The sequence below is a fragment of the Nanorana parkeri genome, unplaced genomic scaffold, assembly GCF_000935625.1.
Source record: "Nanorana parkeri isolate BGI_ZX_2015 unplaced genomic scaffold, ASM93562v1 scaffold2850, whole genome shotgun sequence".
In the NCBI taxonomy this organism is placed as follows: Eukaryota; Metazoa; Chordata; class Amphibia; order Anura; family Dicroglossidae; genus Nanorana; species Nanorana parkeri.
The window spans coordinates 44403-67357 of record NW_017309118.1 but is presented as its reverse complement, the minus strand read 5'-3'; the positions used below and the strand labels follow the sequence as shown (position 1 = coordinate 67357).

The following is a 22955-nucleotide window of genomic DNA, read 5'->3' as shown; positions in this document are numbered from 1 at the left end:
GTATTTTCTTTGCCTAGAGTCTGCCTGAAGTTGGTTTTAAATCCCTACAAATATGGATGTTCAGATACCAGTGCCGATAGTTGACATTTTCATCAGAACTACCAGGGTAGCAGAAGTTGCAGCTGTGACTGGGCCCTTGCGCTCCACCACTATCCTGAAATCATTAGTCTATTGTTTTAGAAAAACTCACATGACACTAAACAAAAATGTATCAGTAATTGGTCTGTGAGTACCTGGACAAGTATCAGTACTTGGACTGGAAAAACTGGTATCGGTGCATCCCTAATAAATACAGTATATAAAACAAATCATACATTAAAACAGGGATGCACAAATCCCAGAAGCCCCCGTATGCTCCTTATAAATGACAGCTGCCTCCTAACATTTGAGTTTTTCTCTGGTCTAGTCTTGGAGCTGGAAACGTATCTGTACTTGTACTTGGTATCTGAACATCCCTACCTACAACAGTTGGGTTACTGTCTGAGCAAGAACAAAAGACATACCAACAGACAGTATTACAGATTTAATATCTTCTTTCAGTTAACCTTTGCTCAGGGTGTAAAGCTTCTGTACACAAGGCACCATATTCACTACTGTACCTATACTTTTACACTGCTATGATCTCTCAAAATTCTGATGCAAATACTAACTTTCTAAAGGCCAATTTTGACATAGGAGGCTGCCCTACGTCCCTCCAGACTGCAATGCTCAAACCTGGATATAAGTAGTACAATCCCTGCATTGTGGGAATCAATTCAAAGTGGGTGTATTTACACCATATATTGGGATTTGCACAAGGATTTTTAGGGTATTCCAGCAATACTCCAAGACTAAATGTAAAAGCAAGTATGATGTAGCAAAATAGGGAGCCTGCTGCCCAGTAGACACCTTTGTTTAGACATTGCTACAAAGCACAGGTTTGCTTTACCTTTTACATTTCATGTTATAAAAAAAAGATTTGGCAACATTTCTACAGTTGTATTAGTTTTCAAATGTACAGACAGATTTGTTTACAGTGTATTTATTTCCTTTTTTAACAAGGAAAATATTTTAAAACACAACCCTCTTAATTCAGAAACCTGTTTTTGATTGATCTTCTGTTATTATTTGCATAATAAAGTATTACAATAATTATACGATTTTATTAAAACATTCTCTATGCAGAGTGTTAGTGACTTAAATGCTTGTTTCCCTATTAAGCTTTGGAAATGTGGCTCTGAGTATTTTCAGTATGTTTAGATTTATGCCATTTTCGCCAAAATTCTGTGCTGTGGAAGAGAAACTGGGCCACACAATTAAATGGTTCACCAACTCTTATTTTATACTACTTATTCCATTGTCAATCACTTTGAGATGTAATATGTACTGTATACCAATTTTGAATGCCTAACAAGAAATTGTGTTTCTTTATTTAGCTAAAATAGCGTTGAAGCTAGACAAGTATTACTAAACTAGACCTTAGTTGATGAATAGAATCTGTGAGGACAGAAATATGTGAACTGCCATTCCTGACTTCTTTTTCAAGCCCAAGTCTGGGCAAAAATCACAATTTCACCATTAAAAAAAATATATACTGCTAAGCCACTTTCTTACTTACCTTAGTCCACTGTGAAGAAGACTCTGTAATGACCCCTGAAAGATAGACCCTTTGAGGATTCCCCTGATCCCCTGATAGAAAACTATCAGCCGTCAACAGTGTTTTCTGCAGCTGAAAATGATACATTAATTCTGACTGGAATGCTATGGACAATGAGAAATGCCCTTTTTCTCACATTGTTTATACTTAAGAACCTAGTTAGAGAAGCCACGATCAAGATGACATTTCTGGAATTTGCACATTAAAAAAAGTAATGGCAGTTCCCATATCTCCATTCTCATGGTTTACTTTCAGTGTATATTTCCACTTTTATGGCCAAACTGGGATAGCACCTTTTTTAAATGTTATGTGTTCCCATTCACTTTGCATAATCACGCAAAAAAAATAAAAAAATCTTGCACTATATTGCCTTTTACTTGCTAAAATGTCTACTTGACTTCTACAAGTCCGTGTAATGTTTACTTATTTCATTATATTAAGTAGATTTGAACACTGTCTGCCCTAACAAAGGGTCAAAGGATTACAACCCCGTTTTCTGCATTGTATGTTAAGGAGAGAAACGCATTCCATGCATTCCTGTCTTCAATCCTTCTATATGGACAGGTCACTGTAAGGGTGCTCAGAAAAACTTGGATTCTACCATTTTGCTTGCTGCAACAAAAGATCGATCTAGGTAAGAAATATTTAAAAAAAAAAATGTTTTAAAAAATATTTTTGTGGTATGCTGTGTAAATATGAACACATAACAAACATACAGTGGAGTTGTGACTATGACTGCAGTCATAAGTGGAAATACACTTTTAAGCAATTCTGAGGTATTTTAGATAATTGGCACCATTTTCACAGCATGTGATGTTTCAAATATACAGGTACTGGTTTTATTATTTCATTGTGTTTGATTTTTCTGTATATGCGTTTTATTCTAAAGTGCAAGCATTAAGCCTAAATTATACCACTGACATTTAAAATGAAATGTTTCCCATCAGCCTCAGATTCATTATCCTTCCTGTTAATTATATTAGTAGGGACTGTTGGAAGCAGCTCTTGACATGTTGATCATATCTCCATATATAACAATTTGTAGATATTAAAAGCAATATTGTTCAGACTGGAACTTAAAGCAATTCTGAAGTATTATATACTCACCTAAGCCAGCTCTATCAGCAAATGGAAGGCATCTCCCAGTTTCCTTCATTTCTGAACTTTCTACAGTTTTTAACACCCAGGGTATCCAGTATACCCAAATGCTTTGTAATGCACCTACTACCTGGATCACCTGCCTCCTGTGCCTCATTATTAGCCCACAATTGTGGTAGGAAACCTTGCTGGCCAATTGTAGGGTTTAGGAGATTTGTGGGGCCAGGATCTTAACCACTTGATCCAGAAAGTATTTATGGAAGCATTTGGGCATCTTAGATACTCATGGTGCTTACACTGAGAAAGAACGTTTAGTGAAGGCATGTAGAGGTGCTTGCTATATGCTGATAGTACTTTATTAGATAAGTAGTTCAGAATTCCTATAACAAAATGATGACTTGCCTGGTAATTTATTTAATGTTTTACATTATATTGATCATTTAAGTCATCTATTTGTTTTTAAAATATCCTACTAAAGTAAAATGAGGATTAGAGATGAGCAAACTGTATCTGGTCATGGTTGACCCACAAATTGCCATTCTACTGATTTACTAAAGGTGCCATTCTTACATCGATGTGTGTTAACTTTGAAGAGAACCTTTCCTGAGAAAAACTTTGTTGACTTCACATTCTTAAAATTCTAGTTGTTGGCTATGACACTGACCCTCTTGCTTCAGTACTTTGAGACGATAACCTAGAATAGGTACACAGATAAGGATTTCTGAGTTTACTCTAACGTTCCTAATCTGAGTACATGTTGAGGGTTGGTAACTCAGGATGCATTGAAGCCAGAGGGTAAGCATTACAGGCAGGAAACGAAAATGTTCTGAAAGTGGTCAGAAATGAAAGCATTCATATTTCTTTTAGGAAATGTTTACGTTAAAATCATATTAGCTTTGGCATTACCACAAGCAACACAAGTACCATTTCCAAGGCAAATGTATTTATATTTTGTTAGTAGGAAAAGTTTTTGTACTAGATTATAATCTTCTGTTTGTAAATTATTCCAAATTTACTGCACATTGTTCAGACTATAGTGCAAGATGTATTCCAGCTATACTACACAAATGAAGTTCTATTTTTGTCAGTAAATAGAATGGCCTTGTTTTACAACAAATAATCCTCAAGACTGGATATCTGGTCCAAATCTGACAAAAGTTTAACCTTAAAGTTAATTATTACATGTTTGCTCATCCCTAATGATAACTATATGCTCAGCATATAGTAGTGGGACATTGTGTCCCGGTAGAGAATAGAAAAAAAAATCCATAACAACTTATTTTCATTAACAGTCTCAACACTCCTATACAAGGCCGTAACATTTGCTTTATTGATATTCTGATGCTCTGTGCCCCAATACCCCAAGCCCCTTATTACTGTCTATTTTGATTGAAGGGGTATCAAGGAGACATTCTGGGGTGGTAAGGTTTTGTTTTCTTCGGGGTGTGGAGCAGTAGATTCAGTCCATAAACAAGTCAAACGCACGGCTCAGCGTTCAAAAAAACCAAGACAACAACACACAAACCAGAATAGAAATAACCTTGATTCTTAGGAGGGCATAGAGGACATTTAGGGAAAATTAGGATAAGGGAGGGGAGAGCATAGAGAGCATAACAAAGGCCAGTTCTGTTAGCCTTCATTCCATTTTTTTGTAAGTCTTTACTCTTAACATGCTGCCATCCTCTCCCCTCAATGGCTCCATGTTTTAAGGAATTACAGTTGAATAATCACTATGTACCATCCCTCCTGACTTCAACTAGCCTCTTCATGGAAGGAAGTCTCTGCTCTATGTCCCTTTACTCAGTACTATCTTTATCAGTAAACAAGGTCTAGTTATTATTGTTTTTGTTTTCTATAATAATCTGAAACCGTTTCTATCACAAGAGGAAATCTTGATATTTTTATTCTCCAGATGGAAACAGGAATATGAAGAGAAATATTTAGCGATGCATAAGAGATGCATTTAATTTTGAGACTGCGTTCAAAAATTTAGATGTGAGACACTGAGCACATGGTTGTTACTGGAGGCATCTCTTGGTCTGAGTGGATTCATCAGATGGCTGGATCATGGTCAATTAGTAGATTGGTTAAAGTTTACCCACTGTTTGGAAATTTGAAGACCAGTGGATATGTCCATGTATGATGTAGGTGACTGTAGGTTCAGTACAATAAGTTGGCAATTATTGACATTCAAAAAGCTGACCAAACATTAATATCTTGTAAACCCTTCCTGGGTTTGTAACAGTTGGTAGTTGTTTAAGCATTGGGTTCGTTGGTTGGTTGATTAGGGTGACAGCCAACTGCTGACCTGGAATTTAGTCACTGTTGCTTAGTCAATGATTGGTCACAGCAAGGGGTCAGTCTGGTTTCCTCAATGAATGGCTGGTTTGATGATGACCAACCACACTCCCACAGATGGGAGAGTCTATTTTAGGCTCTTACACATAATACTCCTTGTCCTTATTTTTCTTATTTTTACCAGCTGTTTTAGTGGCAGGCACTGTCTTTTCCTTTACCACAGCACCATTACTCTGGGCTGAGTTACTGATGTAGTTCCGGGTTTGGTCCACTTGGTAGGATCCCTCATCCCTGTTTCTGTACTTATACATTGCGTAGAGAAGAATTAGTATGCAAAGAGCAGCTGCTGCCACAATTCCCACAACCATTCCTGTGGTGCTGCTGGACTCCCTGATAACTTCCACAGCTCCAGGTGATCCTTTCTCCCCTGAGCCTGTAGGGTTTGCTGTAGGGAAATTGTGGAAATTAGGGGAAGATGTAATAGATGGGAATCTTTGCTTATTTAATTTGTCCAGCTGAAAAGAGGTAGGGATATGGGGGTATTGGTCTATGTTGGGTTTTGGGGGTTCCCTGTTATTCATTTTGCCGGCAGGGATGTTCCGGACAAGGTCTGGGGATGTGGTGGAGGTGAGAAGGTCATAAGGAGAGGAAGTAGAGCCTCCTGACTTTGTATTTGGTCGAGAGCCAGGAGGTCTCCTCTCTGGTTTAGATGGTGGGGTTCTTTCTGTTACCAATGGAAAACTGGTATAGAAGTCCTCATCATCAGTTGGAGGAAAACTTGATTCAAATACTTCCCCCGAGGCATAACCAGAAACCTCTATCCCCTCCTCGCAATCACTATCTTCTTGCTCAGAAGGGCATGGTGGCCTCAGGTTGGAAGGAACATTCAAGGAATCTTTGGTGGTGTCCAGAGTAAGGACAGTTCGGTATGTAGGGGGAGGAGGTATAAAGGGAGAGCGAGTGGCAATGGGAGGGGTATCTAAGGAATCTTCAGTTATTATGGGCAATATTAACTCCCCTCCTGTAAACAAAGAAAAGAAAAATAACACAGAGAAAACAGCAGAGAAATGTGTGAGTAAAAACCTCAGAAAGTCAACAGGAAATCAATACAATGCTTTCTGCTAACTCCCTCAGTACATCCAAATCTACCAGTATAGAAGAACCATGTCTAAGCCCAAAATGTTCTAAATTTTTTTTAAAAAACACTATCTAATAAACATTTGTAACATAATTCACTTATACTAGATATATAATTTACACAACATAATTAACTTTCTGAAACCTCTCTTCTTTCCTGACATGCTTTTATATTAGATCTTGTCACATATACCTCCTTTTGGCTATATTTCTCCTGGTTCTTCATCCCAACGACTATATGAATGCTTCTATTAGAATATTCTGTTCTTTTAAACCCTTCTAGTTAATTTTAATTTAATAAAATGATAATCATCTTTTATAGTATTTGTGAACATATGATTTACTTCATCAAAAATGTTTTAATAGGTTAACTAATACTTCGAACCTGTTCACTTTCCAGCCTTTATCTCACTATAGTTATACTCTGTTCTATTCTTACTAGCCACTTACTCTTCTATTCTTACTAGCCACTTACTCTTCTTTCTATACATTTAGTTACTTCCCTGTACATATGCTTACATATTTTATATTTTCTTTGCCTTCTCTAAACCCAACAACATTTATTTTCTTTCCAGTTTAGCTTAATTTGACTGACTTTCAGGTAATCCTGCAATGTTTTGATATTTTGTACATTTCTTTCTCTTCATTATTTTTCTGCCTTTAAAAAAGTAGAATACCACACTCCCTTACTGTCATCCATCCCCAAACTAATCTTTTCCTTTTTATTCGAGTAACAAACCTCCCACCCTCTTAATATTTTCATTCTCCCCAAGTATCTATATAACTAAATCACTGTTTATTTAATATGCCCTGTTCTTATCAAATAAAATTGATTCAGAATATTTAGACAACTTACATCAAACAATTGGCCACATGAGATTGAGAATTAAGAACGTAAAAAAATAAAATAAAAAAAAGGAAATTACTGAAGAGGGGAAAAGTAAACAAACACCCCAATATTTAAATCTGGCCTTGAAACAATATCACCTTGCTGATAAAACACAACACTTTTTGCTTTATAGAGCTATTCATTAAAATCTACAAAAATGTATATTTAATATAAGCAATTTATATATAACCTTGTACACTGTAGTGCCACTGATCATGCAATGGCATTCTCTAACAGGATTAACAAATGAATGCATCGCTGGGCTGAAAACTATAAATCCACAGTAGTAAAGCAGAAATATAGTAATTCTGTTTAGTAGATGTTCATATATTGCACATTGGACTTTAAGGGGTTTCCCAGAGAAGAGTAAAACATAACTCAGATGGTGAACCCTTACCCTGTCAAACGCAAAAGCAACCTTGGCTTAGTACTGCTAACATGGGGTTGACGGTGCAAATATAGTACATAATATGTCAGTGGTTGAGTTACAATGCCAAATTTCAGTTGTTGTTGCAGGAACAACATCTTGCTCTGCAGTGGCCTCCAAAAGGGATGAATCTTGTTTTAATAAAAAAAAAAAGTGTAAACCCTAAAACGATTTCATTAGCTTGTCTGGCATTATGTGCCATTTATATAGAGCTTTCTTAAGTAAATTGTATTTCTGTGAATCTGGTGCAATGTTTCTTACCTGAATATCCTGCCAGTAAAAGCATTTTCTGCTGCATTGTCAGGCTGCTGTGTTGCACTCCTTCAGTTGGCCACGAACAGGTCTATTGGCCAACTCACAAGGGGCTTGCACAGCAGACTGACTGCTGCTAATTGTGAGGCAGTGGCTTAGCACTGTTAGTCTCACAATCAAGAGTTAGATTGCAGGATAATAACACATGCTCTATATCAGTGGCATTGTGAGGAATCATAATTCAATCTTTTTTTTTTCTTTTTATAAAAATCACTTGAAATCTCCTAACTATTGTGTTTAATTGTGCATACATAAAATCATGTGATCATGCAACTAACAATTGCCATTGTGTGCCCAGCTTTAAGAGTACTTGTAAAATGGCATGGAGAAAAATATCGGCATCAGCCATATTTGACTGACATCAAACTCTTTGAAGCATAAATTTGTATCGAACATGTATCTAACCAATCAAATCTAACATTAGCAAATCTATCATCTATTAATTAAGCAAAATGTAGATAAACTTACTGTAATTGGCATTTTTGTGTATCAAACTGCCTAAAACATGGTGTATATGTTTAAATTTGTTTGAAGCTTATGTGTGTGTAATTTTACTCCCAACAATATTACAGCTTATCTAAACCAGGAAAAAAGGTACCATGATCCAGTGCATCCTTTTATGATGTTGCTCTGTGTAAGGTTTGAACATTGGGATACAGAGGAAAGTTAGCAGGGAACAAAATTTAAAGCCTATTTTTTTCTACATATTGCAGCTTACCAGTCTTTAAATTAGGTGGCTATATTTTTTAAACTTTTTTCCTTTATTAATCAGTCCTAACAGCAACAGATATCTTCTAATGCTACAATTCTTGTCTCTTACATAATGAGATGGAGAATTTTCACATTTTGTAACCCATTGTCTTTTTTTTTTAACAACTAAATGCTAGAAGATCAAATAGACAGTGCCTTCTCCTTGTGTAATACCCATTAAAAAGACTTATAAAATAAAAAATCCATTCTACTCACATGTACAGTCTAAAATCGTCAGCGCATAATTCTGCAACTAATGGTATAAGTACGGAACATAAATGAACAGAAGGCCCTTCAGCATGTGGCAAAAGACTAAAGCTAATGCGTTTCAGGGGTTAAACCCCCTTCTTTAGAACATACTTTATTGCTAAAAACATGCCGAGTGTATCTATATGGAGCCAAACATCCTTAAAAGCTGTATCACTGCATGTATGCACACAGGCTCTAACCCGGAAGTGACCAGCAAGAGGAGAGGTGGGCCAGCACAGCCAGGGGCAGAGCTGGCTATTAAGGTGTCAGAGTACATTGAAAACCAGACAACCATAAGGTGCTAGTTAAAATATTTATTAAGAACAGTGTCCACAGGAGCAAGCAAAAATCATAAACATGTCAGGAGCTGAATTGGGTAGTCGTACAAGCAAGGTCAGGAACACAGAGGTCAGCGTTTTCAGGAACAGGCCAGCAGCAGGAACCAGAGGAGAACGTCAACCAGGATCGGGTCATACACAGAATCAGACTACTCAGAGCAGCAGGAATGCACTAGCAGGTAAGACCACGCAAGGACTCCCATCTGGCTCTCTTAGATGATGCTCTCTTGTTTGGCCATAAGAGGGAGCCTGGGAGTAGTGAGCAATGTTACAGAGTCTGCTCAGGCAAAGGAGGAATCACAGGTGGGTAAAATGGCAGCCAAGCTAGAATGCTGCAAACCAGTTAAGTCAGGGTGGAACCCTGACAGTACCCTCCCCTCAACGACCCCCTCCCCACGGAGAGGGACCTGGTTTAATGGGAAAACGAGCATGGAAGGAGCGCAACAGAGCGGAGGCATGAACATCTTCAGATGCTACCCAAGAGCATTACTCTGGACCATAGCCTTTCCAATGAACCAAATACTGCAAATGGCCCCTGGACACACCGGAATCAATTTATACTGTGAATAATATACTCCTCATGGTCATTGACTATGACGGGTCTAGGACGGGCAGCAGAAGAAGACGGGTCTAGGTTGGGCAGCAGAAGAAGTGATGTAATTTACAGATCAGTGGCTTGAGGAATTGGGAATGCGCATGGACATAGGGAGGTCTAGAGCGTAGGCTACTGGATTGATCTTGCGAAGGATACGATATGGTCCAATGTAATGGGGAGCCTGTTGGTGGGAACCCGGAGGTGCAAATTGCGAGAGGATAGCCAAACCCTCTCCCCGACCTGATAGGATGGCGCGGGCATATGTCTACGATCAGCCTGATGCTTCTGGTCTCGAGCTGCACATTGAAGACACTCCTGCAGGCCCGACGCTACCGCAAGGCAAGCGGCCGCCCGAGGGCGCTGATGGGGTGAGGGCGGCGGTTGCGGTCCTTGCGGCGAGCCGGGCCGCAAGAGAGAACAATCAAGTGGAGGAAGAGGAGGGGCTGAGGAGGGACCGGAGGCGGGGCTATGCCAAGCCGAGTGAGATGCGAACCGTCCGCGGCCGCCCCAGGCCAGCTGACAGGGCGTATCGATGGTAGATGCTGCGGCGCCGGGAAGCATGGAGGCTCCGGGGCTGTCAATGTAGACAGCGAGTGGCACTTTCCTGCTCTTTCAGTGTGGGCTCTGCAGGAGCAGAGCATCTGACCAGGCTGAGGCTGCAGCAACAAGCAGGTAGGTTGGCCTGGGGAGGGTTTATCTTAAGGGCTTGTTCAAACCGAAAGCGGTGCGTTCCAGAGCGGTAGCTGCTGGAACGCACCGCGATCTTCCCCTGCGTTCTGGGGCGGGAGGGGTGCATTGAAGTCAATGTCAACGCTTCCAAAACTCTGCCTGCGTTCCGTTCGACTGCAAACGCAAAAAATAGAGCAAGCCCTATTTTTTTGCGTTTGCAGTGTAATGGACTGTAGGCAAAGATTTGCCACGCATCCGATCACACAGCGGGCAGGGGGGGAGAGAACGTGGAAGTGGTGCCATTGAATTCAATGCACCACCACGCCCACCTCCCGCCCCAGAACGCAGGGGTAAGTTTCATGAGCGATCGCGGTGCATTCCAGCAGTTACCGCTCTGGAACGCAACGCTTTCGGTGTGAACAAGGCCTTAGTGTTCTTCTATTTTTACTGCTAAGTCCACTGTTTTCCTGAGTCCGGCGCGCCGCATTTTTTCAGAGCGGCCAGGAGGAGAGAGAGGGAGCGCTGACAGTTGTGATCGCCGCCTTTGGATAGAAAACTGGCTACGAGAACGTGCACAAGAGTATCAGTACTCAGACTGGGCTGAGGTCATGAGTGGCATGCCCCAGGGTTCTGTGCTGGGTCCCATGCTTTTTTACCTATTTATTAATGATATCGGGGAGGGAGTGAATAGTCATGTCTCAGTGTTTGCTGATGATACTAAAATTGGGAGGGCAGTAGACACAGACAACTGTGCTTATTGAAGGGCGATAGCAACATTATTAACAAACTGTTTACGGTTAGCTCCGTAACAAAGACCAGAGGGCACAACCAAAAATTGGTAAAATTTTTTTTAACACACAGGGCGCAAGGGGTTCTTCACAGTTAGAGAGGTTAAGGTCTGGAACTTGCTGTCGCAGGAAGTGATTTCGGCTAAGAGTGTGGAATAATTCAAGAAACTGCTGGACGAGTTCCTCGGAGACCATAACATACAAGGGTACAGGTACGCCTAAGAGCAAAATCCCACATGGACTAATACACACTCACACACCTGCTCAAAGATAAATGCATACACACAATAGGTTTGACTTGATGGACTTATGTCTTTATTCAACCTCAAATAATATGTAACTATGTTTACTATAACCACAATCATGAATGGACAGGAGGGGATGTAGATCACTTCCTATTCATAATTGAGGCTATAGTACACATACTCTGTACTCGATTATGTACAAACACTCAGCGATCACTGATCACTGACTGCTTGTACACTCTCTACATCCTGACAGCTGTCACAGGCGGCTGAGCGAGCGGTGAGGAGGAGAGCTCAGCCTCCTGTGACAGCGCTGTCTCCGCCCCCACACCGATCTCCAAGAGGGGATGTGGGGGGAGAGTGGGAACTGTATTTGTAGTCCTTTATAGTTGATGTACTCTATCTAGAAAAAATGGTATTGGTGGATCTCTACTCCCCATCCATACCGAGGTACAGACATGTATTAATATTGATGGGAGGCAAAGTTAATTGACTACAAGTGCGGTTCATAGGCAGCCGTCTGAGGGCGCGGGGCGCAAAAATGCTCCTTCGCCTGTGTAGGCAAAAATCCTTGCGCCGGCCCTGCACTCCTGGACCTGTACTCATGTGGAGCAGAGCTCTTGAAGACGGTTTTCCAAAGCCGGTAACCTTTGGGATTGGAACGAATCGGGCAACACTGTAGGTTGAAACTCGAAATTCACCAGGAAGGGTGAAAGACGAGTGGAGGAGTTGACGTGGCTATTATGAGCAAACTCTGCCCACAGTAGCAGGTCCGACCAGTTGTCATGATGGTCTGAGATGTACCACCTTAGGAATTGCTCCAAGGCTTGGTTAGTCCGCTCTGCTGCACCGTTGGACTGGGGATGGTAAGCCGAGGAGAAGGAAAGATTAATCCCCAACTGAGCACAGAAGGCATGCCAAAACCGAGAGACAAATGGCTGCCCCTATCCCGAGACAATGACCTGAGGTATCACATGCAATCGGAAGACCTCCCTAGCAAAAATGATGGCAAGCTCATGGGCAGAAATAGTTTTTTTTAATGGAACACAATGAATCATCTTTGAAAAGCTATTTACCACCATGAGGATGGTTGTGTGGCCTTTAGAACTCTCTAGAAGTCTACAATAAAATCCATGTCCAGGGACGCTCACCATTCGGGATGGGCTGCAACAATTCCACAGGAAGGTGGCAGGGGTTTTTGGACTGAGCACAAACCTGATACGAAGTTACAAAATCAGAAATGTCAGTACGGATCCCCGGGCCACTAAAACTGTCTAGTCACAGACCAAATCATTTAGTTCCTGCCCGGATGGCCCGAAGCTTTGTGGTATATGGAAATGAGTTTAGTTCGGAGGTCTACTAGTACAAAGCATTTTCCCACCAGTCTCTCCGGAGGAGCATCAGACTGAGCAGCCGAAATTTGTCCCCGCAAAGGTGACGTCAAACTTGAGCATACTTAGGTAAGAATGCGATTTGGAGGTACAATAGGAACAGGTTCAGTATCCTCCTTGGACAGTACGGCAAACTGGTGGGACAGGGTGTCAGCCTTAATGTTCCTAGACCCAGGCAAATAAGAAACAATGTAGTTGAAATGAGACAAGAACAAGGCCCATCCGGCCTGTCGGGAGGATAATCGTTTGGCCTTCGAGAGATAAGTGAGATTCTTGTGGTTTGTGGGTATTAACACTGGAACAGTGGTCCCCTCAAGGAGATGCCGCCATTCCTTGAGGGCCAAGATGATCGCCAACAACTCCCTGTCGCTAATCTCATACTTGCACTCAGCCGGAGACAGTTTCTTAGAAAAAAAACCCACATGGATGAAGTTGGCCCTTGGGTGAAGAACGTTGAGACAGGAGGGCGTCTACTCCTGTCTCAGACGCATCTACCTCCAATATGAATGGTAAAGCCGGGTTAGGGTGGGCTAACACTGGTGCAGTGGAAAAAGCCAATTTCAACTTTTCAAATGCTTGTTCAGCAGCTGGAGACCAGGAAAGAGGGTCCGCACCCTTCTTAGTAAAGTCAGTGATGGGTTTGACCAGGGTGGATACATTTTTGATGAATTTGCAATAATAATTGGCGAAGCCCAAGAATCATTGGAAAGAGAGTAAACCAACTGGGCGAGGCTTTTGGAGCACGGCTGCTAATTTCTGTGGGTCCAGGGAAAACCCCTTGTCTGAGATAACATATCCGAGGAATGTGACTTGGAATTGATGAAATTCGCCCTTTTCGAGTTTACAAAATAGCCCATTCTCCTGCAGACGTTGGAGTACTCGGGCTACATTAGCCTGATGATAAGCCAGTGAGGGAGAATGGATGAGTATAACATCAAGATACACTACAACATATTGTTGGAGCATATCGTGCAACACATCGTGTATGAATTCCTGTAAGACAGCCGGGGATTGCATAACCCGAAGGGCATTACCAGGTACTTGTAGTGGCCACTTCGGGTATTGAATACCATCCTCCATTCATGGCTTCTTTAATACGGACCAATTTATAGGCTCCCCTTTGGTCCAATTTCATGAAGATCTTAGAACCCTTGAGTTGATCAAAGAGTTCAGTGATGAGATACGCAATCTTAATCATAATACGATTGAGCCGTCTATAATCAATGCATGGTCGAGACTCCCCTCCCATCTTTTTGAGGAAAATGAATCCGGCACCAGCAGGGGGCATGGACTTACAGATAAACCCTCTGGCTAGGGCGTCTGAGACATATTCCTCTATAGCTTTATTCTCCGCAACTGAGAGAGGATATACTCTACCATGAGGAGGCACAGACCCAGGGATAAGATCAATGGCATAGTCGTAAGGTCTGTGAGGAGGAAGAGTACCACCCCGAACCTTATCAAACAGATCTGACAACGCCCTGTACTCTTCAGGCAATTTAGAGACAGATGCTGTCATGGGTACAGTGTGCAGGTGTCCTCACACCGCATGCAGGTACCCCTACGGGAGGACCAAATGCGTGACCACACCAGACATGGCCAAATGAGCTTATATACAGTTTATTTATACAGAGCAAAACATAACACAAACCACAAATAAGTAATAGTAACCAACTACACACCCAAGTACATACAAAAACATAACATAAAGTAACCAAAACTAGGAGCAAACCGCAGAATACCCACACAGGGTATAACAGGGCAGGAAAACCTGGGGAGCAGGGCAACAGGAGTCAGGAACATAAGCAGGTGACAGGAGTCAGGAACATAAGCAGGTAACAGGAGTCAGGAACATAAGCAGGTAACAGGACTCATGATTCGCAGGAAATGGCAACAGGATACTGAAGCAAAATCCAGAGTGCAGGGAGGGATTAAATACCCTCCCAGGTAGTGATTAACCACTGACAGCTGGGAGAGAGCCACAGGTGAGGACTGGACAAGCGGGTTCCAGCACCACCCGGTGGTGGTCTAGTATCTAACATTTCCTGGCTGCCTGAAAACATCTGTAGGTGAGCACAGGAACTGCAGGACCTGGTTCCTGCGCTCCATGGAGGTGCTATGGTCACTAACAGATGCAGTAAATAGGAGTCTTGTGGGTCTTTACAAAAATTTGGCAGAACATTGATCCGACCAGGACAAAATCTCAGACCTCCCCCAATCGAGCCTAGAGTTATGGGTCTGGAGCCATGGATATCCCAAAACCACCGGAACCTGCAGGGAGGAGATCACCTGGAACTGGATAATTTCATAATGTAAAGCCCCTACAGCCATGGTAAGTGGAGTGGTCTCGAGGGTGATAAGTGTAGGCTGTAAGGGTCTGCCATCAATGGCATCAATATCCAACGGAGTGGTACGAGGTTATGTGGGTATCAGACTCAGAGACAAAAGAAGCGTCAATAAACATACCCGCAGCACCGGAGTCAATCAGAGCTGAAGTAACCACCGAGGAGTCTGCCCAGGAGAGTACAACAGTGACCAGTGGCTTCCCTTTAACTTTGACTTAGTTCACCTTGGCTTGAGAAAGAAGAAAGATCTTCAAAACGCGTAGACTCTTTTCACCGCTGTACAACATCCGTTTTGACACTTCGGCTGGAGTCCGTGCAGGTCCCGTATCTACCAGCGAGCTGTCATCTCCCCCCCACACTGATCCACTGTGCCTGGTTCTCCACACTTCACATGCTGTGCCCAGGCACCATTCAGCAAATGTTTGGCCACTCTGCCCTCCCATCACCTCACCGTGCTTGTCCCTCTCCACACTGCAGATCGTGGCCAGGCTCCGTTCGGACAGCAACACACCTTTGTTCCTTGGCAGGAACAGTTCTTAGTCTCACTCCCAAGACTAGCCTCCTCCAGTCCCTGAGTGACCTCATGGCGGATCGCCATGAGGTCAAATTATGGTGCTGATCTCGAGTTCCTCATTGAGGCCGTGGGGAGAGAGTGTGTTGAGTTTATATATCCAATATGTTTCGTGTTTGCATAGTTCATGAAATCTCTCTGCTGAGACCCTCTACAGAGACCCTGACGTCGATGACTGCACACCCATGTGAACCTCATGGTGAGTTACTACACTCTTTTTTTCTTGGCACCATCACTTATGCCTCATTTGTTACCTCTCTCTCCCTCCCGCCTCTAACACCAAACTGAGCATCTGACGATACACAAACCTCCATTCGTCAAGCCCTCCAGGCCTGAACACCCCCCTGCACCCTGTTCCCGAGGGTAGTAGCGCTTTAGACTCAGTCTTTTTGTTTTGTCTGCTCTGTCTTTCTAAGTTGGACACCCTCACAGAATAACTTCCCTTTTTTTTTGCTGTTTTGGAACCCACTCCCCAACACATCCGGAAGAGCGCTGCCACAGATAGGACTCGGGTCTCAAAACTTTCCATGTATTTTATACCAGTCCACTGTACACATCAGTCACTCACTGTGCCTATATTTTATCCAACTGTTGATCTCCACGTCACTGTATTGGAAGTCCCCACCTGAAGTTCGACATATCAAGCATCGCACTACCTCTAAAGAGACCCCCAACTCCCAAAGCTCAGATCCACCTGATTACATGTGAGTATAAACATCTCACACATTCTTCACCCCTCCGCTCTACCATGTTTTATCTGCGCTAGGTCGTCGCGCTTCTTCCTCCTTTTTGTTTTCTCTTCAAGGAGCCCTGGGGACGAAGAAAACCCACCTAAGATCCGTCCCCTATGGAGTCTTAGGTGCAAGCATTTTCCCGGCCATGTGGGACACGACCGCAAAAGATGATCTGCGAGGCCGCAGTAGAGACATAGCCCCTCTCGTCTCCTATAGGCCCTTTCAGCTTCGGACAAACAGGTAACTCCCACTTGCATGGGTTAAATACCTCCAGTAGACAACTGACCGGATGGTGAGGATGGAGAGGGCGGTGTGAGAGGGGAGGAAAACGATGGAGCCAAATTGTTAAGAGGCCTACGCAGGCGCTCCTTAAACGAGGGCCTCTCACGGATCTGGTGTCAATGAGAATCAGGAATGACACCAGCTCCTCCAGATCGCTAGGTAATTCCTTAGCAGCCACTTCATCCTTGATGTTATCAGAGACCCCATGGAAAAAGGCTGCCACCAGTGCCTCATTATTCCAGCCTACGTCTGCTGCTAGGGTACCGAACTCTATGGCCTACTCGGCTACAGTTCTCATACCCTGCTGGATGGACATAAGCTGTTTAGTGGCGGAGAGGGATCGAGCTGGCACATCAAATACTCGTATGAAGGAGGACACAAATTCTGGCTAGTTGAAAATAATGGGCTTATCCATTAGCTCAGGCTAATGCTTTATCTGTCAGTAATAATATCAAGAACCCGACCTTCGCCCTGTCACCAGGAAATGCCTGCGGAACCAACTCAAAATAGATTCCCACCTGGTTCTGGAATCGGCGGCAATGATTGGTGTCGCCCCATAGCGTTGGGGTAAGGGAGCTTGACCCTACAAGCCCCTTCCAGGGGTAGGCTCAGGAGAACGGAAGGACCAGCAGGGGTAGTGGCAGGGCCCAGAGACAGGGCATTAGTTGGGTCCAAATGAGCCGTGCGAGAGAGCAGGATCGGCATGCCCTGAATGAACCGCTCATTTCTTTGCCAATCAAACCTAGTAAAAATAGTCTGCAACAGAGAGGGACTGGGGTTTACACTAGCACAGTCTGGATTCATGGCCCTTGCGTAATGTCAGAGCACATTGAAAACCATAAAATACAAATATTTATTAGGAACAGTGTCCACAGGAGCAAGCAAAAATCATAAACCGGAACAAGCCAAGGTCAGGAGCCGGATTGGGTAGTCGTAAAAGCCAGGTCAGGAACACGGAGGTCAACGTTTTCAGGAACAAGCCAGCAGCAGGAACCAAGAAATCAGCATTGTCAGGAACAAGCCAGGAGCAGAAACCAGAGGAGAACGTCAGCCAGGATCGGGTCATACACAGAATCAGACTACTCAGAGCAGCAGGAATGCACTAGCAGGGAAGACCACACAAGGGCAAGGTCAGACTGGACTGAGTGGTTTATATTGTGAGTGGGGTGACATCACTCAGAGACAGGAAACTCCCATCTGGCTCTCTCATATGATGCTCTCCTGTTTGGCCATAAGAAGGAGCCTGGGAGTAGTGAGCAACATTACAGAGTCTTCTCAGGCAAAGGAGGAATCACAGGTGGGTAAAATGGCAGCCAAGCCAGAATGCTGCAAACCAGTTAAGTCAGGGTGGATCCCTGACATTAGGCTATAAACTACTGGCTGCTGTCTTGAACCTCAATCTGAGCAGAATGAATAGTCCTGGGAGGTGGAGGATGGGCTGGGCGCAGTGTGTGCTGTGTTCCACCCACAGCTCCACCCCCTCCCCCGGTGTCATATAAGCCACCAGACTGTTAGATCCAGAGGTGGAGGGTGGGCCAGACACAGTGTGTGCTGCACTCCACCCATGGCTCCACCCTCTGGATTACATGCAGCCAACCAATGGGACCCAGGAAACGAAGAGGAAGCAGGAGGCAGCACATACAGCCCATAGTTCCTTCCACACCCCTATGCATTGTCATGAGAATCCAAAAAGGTGAGATAATGTGTAAGAGAGACCTTCTGGATTTATACACTCAATAGTTTGACACCTTTGGGTCTAAACAAAAGTTTAGAATTGTCTTCTGAACTGACATAGTAATCTTTTCCCCATAAGCCTTCTTGTACTAATTTTCACTTTTCACATCCTCTAGAGTCTAGACACACCATTTGTGGGAGGGGGTCCACATTTTGACACCAGACAGTCATCACCTTCGGTTTGCTTAGTCCTGTATGCCTCTTACATTCCTGTGCGGCTTGTTCACACCGTCTCTGGACTGTATCTGGATGTAGTTCTGCATGTGCGTTTCTGCACATTTGGGGTAAGTGTTTGGCTCCATGTACATACAGTATATATATATATATATATATACACACACACACCGACATCTTTTTGGCAATACAGTAAGCTTTAAAGAAGGGGGTTTAACCCCTGGAACACGTTCGCTCTAGTTCACTGACACATGCTAAAGGGTCCTCTGTATGTTTCTGTTCCTTATTTATGCCATTGGTAGCGGAATTATATGCTGATGATTTTGGACTGTACATGTGAGTAGAATGGCACTGTCTCTTATCTTTTTGCATGTATTGGAGGATTTCCCTATCTGTTTTTGAACAGCTGCCTTCCCTGGTGAAATCCGGTGTATGAAGATTCTGTTTAAGAACCTAGTGATCGCCATCAGCGCTGAGGTCTGGCCTTTTTGGGGCTTTTTTTTTTTACAACTCTCCAAAGACTAAATTGTACTTTCTTGTGCTTAACCCTTTATCTATGACCAGGTAATTACATGTTTACCTACTGTATGCCTTTTTAACAAAACACTGTATTGTGATACACTGCTGCATGAATTTTAAAGTTATATCATGTCTCATAGAAATCCCTTACGCAAATACTATTTAGATACAGTTAAGTAGATTACGTCCTCATTTAGAATGTTTACTTTCTTTTTGGGTCCTAGATTACTGTCTATATGCAATGAATATGATAAGTTTTAAATTTATAAATAATCTGCTTTTGTATGACATCTCTACCTACTTTTTCAGTGAACAATCCACCAGAATCCTTCTCTGCTCACTTGCTAATGGATTTCAAGTTTGAAAATGATATTCAGTAACACATTTAACCACCTATTTGATACATTTTGAAGGGTGCTTGTGTAACAAAAGTAGAATTCCTTGCTACTCCATAAACCTCACTCCCTCAAAGTCAATAAACAGACAGGTAATAAAAGCACTGAAAAGAATCCTGCCTTAAAGCAGAACTTCAGGATTTTATTTACCTTAAATGATTAGAAAGCTGTGCTCAGATGGCTGCTTGTTATTGTACAAATCCAATTTTCATTGACTCTGGATACTACAGACACTTCTCTTCTTTTGGCACTGCAGTAGAGAAGTTCTGGTGCTCTTACAGTAAAGGACCATGTCATGTAGCCTCCCCCTTCTTTCCTCTTGTCCATTCACGAAACACCTTTTATCCTTTTCACAAAATATAGGTGTTCTGTGAATGGATGAGGGGTGATCCTGTAATTCACCTCCTCCTCTCCCCTCATCCATTCACAGAACACCTTGTGAAAATCGCTTGCTATGTTGATCACACATTTTGATAATGCCACTTTGCTAACCACTAAAAGCAGTTAACATATTTTGTTTATGAAGCAGCCAAGAAAATGTCAGTGATTATTCACACTGGTGCGTCCATCCGAAAAAGTACAGGCCTACCCTTCAAGTTTAGGTGGATCAACTATTCTTTAGGATTTTAACTGCTTCACCTTTTATGCAACATTTATAGCTAAGTACATTATTCTACACATCTAGAAATTGTCTTCCTGCATATACCTAACCCCGCTACATTTTGTTTGCTTAAAATGATACACATTTGTGTACTTTCTGTACAGAAATCTCTGAAAATCCAGATTCTTATTTTTTGGCACTCTTAATGTGTACACCTGCCATTTTCTTTTGAATGGGTACTTGGTTTTGCCTGTGTCATGTCCTATCTTTTAAATAATTTGATACATATTACAGTTTGAACCTTACCAGTGCTGGGCTCACATTCTTCCAAATCTTCATCATCACTAGGACACTCAGCTGATGCAACCAGAAGATCATCAGAATTCTGGGGATGAAAATTCAGGTATTATTATTTTTATAATTTTATCAAAAAAGCCACAGGATTCACACAGGATTTAATAGTTTTATCTATCATTAAAAGGAGAACTCTGAGGTAAGTGATCTTCCCTCAACCTCATAGTTCGAGCCGACGTGTGACAATTAATCCGTCACATGTTGGCTCTATAGATCGTGAAGTGAGCGAGCTCATACTGTCGCTCGCTCACTTTCCGACCATCTTCCTGTAGAGAGCGGTGACTGTCAGTCACTACTCCCCGCAGGGATTCCACCGCCTCCCCGCTCCGATCCTCCAGCGCTGACTGGAAGAACGGACGGGGAGGGGCCAGGCAGAGCCAGCTGTCACTCACGCAGCTGGGTGGATCTCGACAGCATTGTCGGGATCCATCGGGGCTGCAGCACTCGGTATATAGCAAACTGTAGCTCACTATATACTGAGCTTTGGGTCACTGGAGGACATTCGTATATGTCCTCCTGTGACCCTTAAGAGAACTAAGGGATATAAAAGGTTACCCCATAGTTCTCTTTTAACTGTCATATAAATTAATACAGGCATAAGATTTCTAATGTGACATTTTGCTTATCAGTTTTATTTTGTTGAACCCATTTTATGTTAATCATTTTTTTAAATCAAAATAAAGCGAGTAAAAAATATATTTTGTACAGAAACATCAGTTTTCAGCCCATTGTTATCATGAGTATGGGCTGAATATACAATAGCAATATACTGTACATTAAAGTTGTTTGAATAATAATCTAGGTATGTTTCTCTACTCCACTGCCAACTTTCTAGGGTCCATGTTTACTTACACATACAGTATGTGCATTTGCAAGGCCTAACACAGGCTTGCAAATACCAGTCAGTAAAGAATCTCAGGCATTATATATAGGAAGATTACCATCCTTTTTGGATTGAGGACATTTCCCTTCAAATAATGTAAACACACTAAGAATCAGGTGCTTAGTCAAACTATAATAAACAATATGATTACAATATAATTAGGTGAACATGCACAGTGCTCTACCCACAACCTATAACCCCCAATACCATTTCAATGTGATTTTAATAAAAATCAGCGCAGTCAAAAAAACCTAAAACTTATAAGTACACAAATTAATACAATAGATATTGTCCAATAACAGTGTAAATCTGATATAGTGTCCAAATATTGCATAAAAAGGTTTTTGTTATCTACCATTGATCTGTGACCTCCCTTAGCAACTTCATATAACAATGATGTTCTACAAACCAACACCTCCACTTATATGAACAGAGCAACAGACTGAAATGACCCCTAAATCAATAGAAAGTCTGTATTGCTTTAATCAGTAAAATCTCCATTATCAATCCTCTCCTTTTACTTCAGCAATGTTCCACATTCCTCAGTTGCCAGGTGCAGACTGACATAGACCTCTCATATCCCCTCATAAAACAAAGACTCCCATAGAGTGATAGTGTGCAAACTTTTTAATAAAAACAGCAACGTCAAAGTAGAAAACTCACATGCACGTGTGCCATATCTAGCACAAGATGACACACTCAAGCCAGTCTCACAGCTCTGTGGTCTGCGTTTGCACTAGCATGAGGCTCCACCTCCCAACTATTATATGATTCTCTACTTCATCTAATCGGCAAAGGAGGGAAGTTTGCTAGCCAATTTGTATATGGACCGGTGAACGAAAAAAATCTACAATTTTGTGATAATCCCATAAATCAGTTTTGAACAATCATTTTATAGATGACGTTATAATAAATTTGGTAGGGAAGCAAAGATTCTCTGAAGGTATTTTTTCATATAAAATATTCATATCGCATTAATAAGGAGAGTATCACCAATTTTGAGAATAAGACTACGTGGAGAAACACTGGAAGGGGGTCTAGTATCCAATAATATTATAAATTTTAAAGTTAATAGAGTGGGGTCTTAATGATGGCATTGTGTTATCGATAACACTCGTTACAGAGTTAACATATGGGGAGAAAACAATTCTGACCAGGGTTTGAAGATAAAGAGGAGGACAACACAACCTAGGATGCTAGGATAGGAATAAATCTTTAATTATTACACATGCATCTGGCTGTTAGAGAACAGAGGGTTAATGGATCAGGTATCCTTTACCAATGTTGTGGCACTACACATGCTTGAGTTCTTGAAAAAGTCTGGATTTGGATGAAACAGGGCCAAGCATCCGAACGGGTGTCATCATTATGCCAGTACAGAGAATCACATGGTAGTTGGGAGCTGTAGCCTCTTGCCAGTAATGCTGAAATCCACAGAGCAGCAAGAGTGTCTGAAGAATGTTATCTTGTGCTAGTTATAGCACACATGCATGCATGTGAGTTTTTACATGAAATTTACTGTTTTTAATAACGTGTACAAT

General features: G+C 42.2%; 1 protein-coding gene across 1 annotated transcript; it reads right to left on the bottom strand.

The window, feature by feature from the left end:
• Window positions 1-3950: 3950 nt before the first annotated feature.
• LOC108802419 (neurexin-2-beta-like) lies at window positions 3951-20583 on the bottom strand (the record flags this gene model as incomplete). The annotated part of the gene is made up of 2 exons (XM_018574275.1): window positions 3951-6053; window positions 20484-20583. Coding segments are annotated over 2 exons (981 nt in total), but the record flags the coding sequence as incomplete, so codon positions are not given.
• Between the last annotated feature and the right edge of the window lie 2372 nt (window positions 20584-22955).